The sequence below is a fragment of the Anarrhichthys ocellatus genome, unplaced genomic scaffold (genome assembly GCF_004355925.1).
Source record: "Anarrhichthys ocellatus isolate YVR2014 unplaced genomic scaffold, GSC_Weel_1.0 scaffold2493, whole genome shotgun sequence".
NCBI classification, from domain to species: domain Eukaryota; kingdom Metazoa; phylum Chordata; class Actinopteri; order Perciformes; family Anarhichadidae; genus Anarrhichthys; species Anarrhichthys ocellatus.
The window spans coordinates 668-7,605 of NW_022282467.1; the positions used below are offsets into that span (position 1 = coordinate 668).

The 6,938-nt window shown below is 44.4% G+C and overlaps 1 protein-coding gene across 1 annotated transcript; it reads left to right on the plus strand.

Moving 5' to 3' along the window:
- Positions 1-1,140: 1,140 nt before the first annotated feature.
- LOC116378374 (stromal interaction molecule 1-like) lies at positions 1,141-6,932 on the plus strand (the record flags this gene model as incomplete). The annotated part of the gene is made up of 7 exons (XM_031840238.1): positions 1,141-1,373; positions 1,460-1,627; positions 1,702-1,802; positions 2,357-2,592; positions 3,408-3,494; positions 4,981-5,437; positions 5,769-6,932. Coding segments are annotated over 7 exons (1,718 nt in total), but the record flags the coding sequence as incomplete, so codon positions are not given.
- Positions 6,933-6,938: the final 6 nt, after the last annotated feature.

A 6,938-nucleotide genomic window follows, 5' to 3' on the forward strand; every position in this document is an offset into this window, starting at 1 on the left:
CACACACACACAAACCCACGCACACAGACCCACGCACACACAAACCCACGCACACAGACCCACACACACACAGACCCACACACACACAGACCCACACACACACACAGACCCCCACACACACACACAGACCCACCCACACACACACACACACACACACACACACACACACACACACACACACACACACACACACACTCAGACCCACTCTCCTTCAGACTGAGGCACAGCGCCTCCTGCTGGCATCAACAAATTACTTTAAATGATGAAAGATGTTTTATTTTTTTAAACAGCTGGAAAAAAATGTGCAGATTATTATTTCTTGTTGCAGCAACAGTAGTAGTTCGTAGTGTTGTTACAGTAGTGATAGCAGTAGTGAACGGAGAAGTGGTAGTAAAAGTAAAAAATAGTCATAGTACATCGTAATAAATCTCTTAAGTCAGAGTATAGTATGTCTAAGTCATAGAAATGACAGACACATTCATAGTGTAGAATCACAATCAGCTTTATTGTTGGTACGAGTACACACACCAGGAATCTGATACATGCAGAGAAATACAGCTAAAAATAGCTCAAAGTAGAACAAGAGTAAACATAAAGTATAGATAATATGTACACACAAGTGTGTGAAAGAAGGTAAATATATATAAAAACAATACAACATACAAGGTCTATTAGACTGTTTGTTGTAAACTGTGAAGAACAATGCAGTAGTTAAATGGTGCAGAGTACAAATATGCTTTAATAAATATAACAGGTTGATTTTTATACAGACAGATGTTTATGCATGTATATACATCAGCTTAGATTTGTTAATTGGCAGTGAGAAAAACATTGAATTAATCAACGTTCATTCAATCAATAGAATATGACACGTATAGTGTCATCATTTATAATAATTGGTCATCAGAGTGACGGCCTGCGGTGAGAAACGGTCAGTGAGAAGTTAGAACAGGTCGTGTCCAGAGTGTGGTGTTTGCTGCCAGCCTCCTCTCTCTGGAGGCGGATGATCGAACCACACAGTGACGGATGTTTGGAGAAGATACTGGACTATTGCAGGGTAGAATAGTACCAGCAGCACCTGAGGAAGGTTGAACTGTCGGAAAATAAATTCATAAAAAGTCACAGTTTAGTTTGTTGTAGTTATTGTATTTATTAACAGCCAATCAGAACAACCCGTTGTTGTTGCTCCTGTTAGGCTGCAGAAGGCTCAGGAGGAGCAGCGCTGCGTTCAGGTGGAGAAGGTGAAGGTGGAGGAGGAGCTGCGTAGCGAGATCGACTCGGCTAAACAGGAAGCTCAGCGGCTCCGAGACCTCCGACAGGGAACCGGCAACGAGAGGAGCCGGCAGAAATATGCCGAGGAGGAGCTGGATCAGGTAGACGAACTCCACCAATCAGGGTTTAAGGTTGTCGGACAGACTCACCTGTCTTGTTACTATACCTGTGTGTGTGTGCATCGCAGGTGCGCATGGCACTGAGGAAGGCGGAGAGGGAGCTGGAGTCTCGGGCTCACTGGGCGCCGCCGGACGCTCTGCAGAAGTGGCTGCAGCTGACGCACGAGGTGGAGGTTCAGTACTACAACATCAAGAAGCAGAGCGCAGAGAAGCAGCTGCTGCAGGCCAGAGAGGGGGTGAGGACAACAACCACACACACACACACACACACACACACACACGGTAATGGTGGTGGTGGTGGCTGTTTCAGGCGGAGAAGATCAAGAAGAAGAGGAGCTCTCTGTTCGGGACGTTCCACGTGGCTCACAGCTCCTCGCTGGACGACGTCGACCACAAGATCCTCTCTGCCAAGTGAGTGAATAAAAAGGAGAGACGGGGTTTTTATTTAATGTTCTACTTTCCCCGATAGCCAAATTATTTAGACATTAGTAGTTTTTACTGATCTATTATAATGATCTTAGAGCTCGTGTTAGGAAGTTAAACGGCTCATAATTCATCTGTAATATCTATTTTATATTAACGTGAAAACATCTCCTTCAAACTACTGGATTCATTCTAGTTTATCACCAAAACTACATTTTACAGATGACATGTGAACACATCAAAAATAATGACTAGATTTGTTTTAATCAATAAAAATACAATCTTTTATTTCCTAATCATTTGAATTGTGTGTTGTTATGAAGAAAAAAACACAATAAATAACTGACAAAGTAAAAGTATAACATTGATATTATTTTTAGAATGGTGGCAAAAATAAATATTCTGGATCCTTGTCGACCAGCTGCTGTAATCAAACAACAAAGGGATCAGTATCTGATATATGGATCATCAATGATCCCTGTAGAGGGAGCTCGTTATCGCGGCTGTTCCTCCTAATAACGCCCCCCCCACCCCCACCCCAGACAGGCCCTGGCTGAGGTGACGGCGGCCCTGCGGGAGAAGCTCCACCGCTGGCAGCAGATCGAGTGTCTGACGGGCTTCTGTCTGGTCAACAATCCGGGTCTGGGAGCGCTGGCCACCGCCCTCAACCTGGACCCCTCCTTCCTCGGCCTGCGACCTCCGACCCCTCAGCACCTCTTGCTCTCCGATGACCTCGACGACATGGACGAGGACATCCTGTCTCCTGGGACGCTGCAGTGTAAGTCTGAGTCGATGAGAAGTATTTTACATTTTTCAGGTGTTTGCATTACATCTCTTCTGTCTCTGTGTCGTAGAGCCCCACTCATAACTTCTCATCATCCCCAACAACACACACTGCTGCTCAATGTCCGCTTGTTAACTACAGATGCTGGTTATCATGCAGTTTAGTTGACTCGTTAGCCATGTAGCTTACGAAAGGCAACTTTGTTGACTCACGTTAGCCATTTAGCTTACGAAAGGCAACTTTGTTGACTCACGTTAGCCAAGTAGCTTACGAAAGACAACTCTGCCGACTCACGTTAGCCATGTAGCTTACGTAAGGCAACTTTGCCGACTCACGTTAGCCATGTAGCTTACGAAAGGATAGTAGAATAGTAGTTATTGACGGAAAGAAGAGAAACATCTATAAAGCAGCTGATTCTTGACTTTTCAACACTAGTTTTTAATGTTTTTTTACGAGGAACTTCTACTGAAGTCTGGAGATATTTACGTCTTTAAGTGGCCTGCATGTAAAAACACTGTAGAGATTAATTCGGACATTGAAGTGTTTAAAAATGACTAATTGTCCTTTAAATCCCCTGAAAGCCCCACTAATCACTTCCAGTTTCCTACAGAGGCTCATGAGGGACAAACTGTGCAAGAGATTTACTCTCAGTCAACATTCCTTTTTGAAAACATCAAAAAAACAATAAATAATGAAGCACCTGACCTCGTCGTCACTCAGCTCACCCGTGGTCCGCTCACAGTCTCCGCCCCCCTCCTCTGATTGGTTCCTCTTTTCTCGGCCTCTCTCTCCTGATTGGTTCCCTCCAGACGCAGCGTGGCAGATGGACCGGCGAGTGAGCGACCTCTGGCCCCTGAGTGGCATCGCAGACACCCAGTCACCATGGAAACACTCTGGTTGGCCCCTCCCTCCTTCGCCCCCCCCTCTCCTCTCTGATTGGTTCATACCTCTGTACGCTTGACGAGCACCCCCCACCCCCCCAAACTCTGCCAGGGTTCCCACAGTTAATTTACAAATAAATAACAGTAAAATATTTTTTCAATTGAGACGTTATTTACAATCACGAGAAATATTGTGAGAAGAATATGAGAAAAATGAAAAAAAATGAATACTAAAATACGTTAAAAGATTTGCGAGAAATATTCGAAAAACATATGATGAAATGTCCGAAAAATATAACACAATTATCAGAAATATATCATAAAAATATGTGACAAAAGAGTGATAAATGTCCGAAATATAAACATCTTAGAAACAAGTTATATTAATAAGAATAAAATGTATAATTTATTGGAGGTACTATTGAAATGCCCGGTAAAATGTAGTTTTATAATAAGTTATAATTTCAATTTCAATGATTGAACTTGATCTGAAAAATATGGATATTAAGCTGTTAAACTGTAAACAGCTACAGTACTCGTGTGCTATTTTAAGTTACATTAAAATGGTTTTCCGTTGAATATTTTAAAATTGGATAGCTCCTTTGTACGATTATTTTTATGCTACTTTATTACTATTTTTTTCTATTGCTCAAGAAAACAAACAAAAAAAACCCCATAAAGCACTGGATTATTTTATACGTTCAATCAGAATAAATAGTCAAAAACATAATAATTCCTTAAATTTGACCCAACAATCCCACTAATAACTCTGGTGATTTATGACTGTGGGATCTACAGATAGAGGAATAAATCAACCAGAAGGCGTCGTTCACATGAACATTTGTGATGAAGTCAAAGCGCAAACGTGAAAATATCACAATCTACTATTTCAAGAGTAGAGATTTGATTTTAAGATTCATACGTTTTTTTTTAATGTTAATTAGGAAATTGTATGAAAATGACAGAACAGCGCGCCTCAACGTTAGCTTGTTACCTACAGATGCTATCATGCAGTTTAGAGGACTCACGTTAGCATTTAGCTAACGTGAGAAACCAAAATGAAGTCAATCAAATGTCTGTGATTATAACGGACAGCAGGTGTCCATGTGAACGCCTCCTCCCCTCTGCAGCTTCACCCTCCTCTTCCTCCACCTTCCTCCCTCCATCTGGTGAGATCAGACAAAGAAGAAGAATCTCTTCCTCTTCTCACCTTTTCACCCTCTGAAGACCTGGAAAACTCAACACTATTTTAACCATTTACCTGCTTTCCCTCTTTCCACTAACATCCACTTACAGGTCTGCAGCAGCTAAAAGCACTAAATAAATGGTTTATATATATATATATATATATATATATATATATATTTTTTTTTTTCATTTCAGCTTTTGCACATGTCACTCTTCAGTTTTATGAAGTATTTTCTTCGGTGTCTGAACAGCCTGTGTTTCCGGTTTTCAAAATAAAACAACTTAACTCCTCCTCTGCCTCTTTGTCCCACAGCTCAGAGTCTGATGCCCCTGCGACAGAGGATAGGAGACCCCGCTCTGACGTTCAGCTCTCAGAGGTTGGTTGAAGGGCGGGGCTTACCTCAACCGGAGGGGCGTGGCTTGATCACATCGCCCCGCCCTCCCAGCGGCCGGCAGAATCGCAGCCTCTCTATTGGCCAACTAGAGTTCCTCCCTGTGCCTTCTCCGTCTCTCTCCTCCTCCCTGTCTCACCCTTCTATAGGCCCCGCCTCTCCTTCTCACCCCCCCATCCTCTCATTATGTGCTCCTCCGAACGACAACTCCTCCTCCTCCTCCTCTTCTTCTTCTGCCTACACTGATGGCGCTGCTCATTTTTCTGCTCTGCTCTTCCGGTCTTCTTGCCTCCATTCTGTGGAGGCGGCTTCCAGCCTCCCGCCTGCAGGGGGCGCTGCGACGGCCCAGCAGCAGCGCTGTCGCTCCGGCAGCTTTGGGTATTTTCCTTCTGCACGGACTTTTTCCAAAGATACCGAATAAACTAACAAGACAGAAAACAAATGAATACAATCAGTGGGCCTCATTGATAAAACAGTGGCAACTGTGGCTAAGTGGAGAGAATAAGAACAAATTAGTATCTCTCTTTTCCTCTTGCTCGCGGTTTTTCCTTCTAACGTTTCTGTATTTGATCTATCCTCAACATCATACTTCCATCTTCTAGTTATATTAATTCTCTTTATAGTTTGATATTGTGTTCATATTGTGGTAACACCAGTTTATTTAAGTAATGTTTTACGTTAATAGCTTTTTTCTCTCCGTCTCTCTCAGGGACATCATGAACCGCTCGGACTCTGACTCCGCCCTCCCTCTCTCTCACGGCGAATCACGAGGCTCGCACGGCTCCAAGCCCTTCCTCCTTTCATCCAGGCTCCACCCCCTGCAGGGTCAGGGCTCCGGGGTCGGCGGTGGAGGCCTGGAGAAGAGCTCCAGCCTCGGGGAGCTGAGGGGCAGCCCCCGGGGGGGCTTCACCGCCAACGCCCCCGCCACCCTCGCAGCCTCAAGCTCCACCCACTCGCTCTTCATCAGGTCCGACGGCGCCGTCGGCCCGGCCGCCTTCTCGTCCTCCGCCTCGACGGGCGGCCTCCATGTCCCGGCCAGGAGGAGCCCCGTGGAGGACGACGGAGGAGACGAGAGCGAGTCGTCCGGCAGCCGGAGGAGAAACGCTTTAAATAAGATCTTTAAGAAGAAGCAGGGACGCCACTGAACGGCTCACGAACGCTTTTTATCTGCTACTGAAACCAAACTGTTGCTAACAGGCAACGCCAGCCGCTTCTTAATGAACTTTTCCAGCAATTTTTTCTTCTCTCCGGTTAAACTGACTAGATCCAATTTGGACTAACCCTAAAAAAGTACGACACAGGACAAACCTCACAACGCCCAGGAGTCCTACAGCGACAAAAACCAAAGAAGAAGAACAAGAGGACGACTCAAGAAGGCCGTAAAAAGTAGAACATTTTCCTTTTTTTCCATACAGCCCCTGAAGGTTCTGAAGGCTGATGCTGCATTCATGTCACGTGGGCGTTATCGTTATTATCAATATTACGACGGGGAAACTTAAAACCTGAAAGCTCAGATATTTTTGACTTAAATTATACATTTTACATACATTTACAGAAATGAACCGTCACACAGTCATCTGATGACGTTAACGCTCACAAGTTATAAACATGTGACTCTTAGTGACGTGAACGTGGCTCCAAAATGAGACCAATACTAACGGTGCGTTCAGGCGCTCATAAAGGTAATAAACTGGGACCGGTTTGACTTGAACAGCAGGTCACCTGACAACCCCTTCAGGCTCAGAACAAACTTTAGTACAATCTGTTAACTGCTCACTACATTTAGGAGGTGATGAGCAGTTAAGCAAAAGATCCGGTGTGTAGTGCATTGTGGGATACTGAGGACCAATTCATACCAGGCAGCAACATCCAGTTCTGC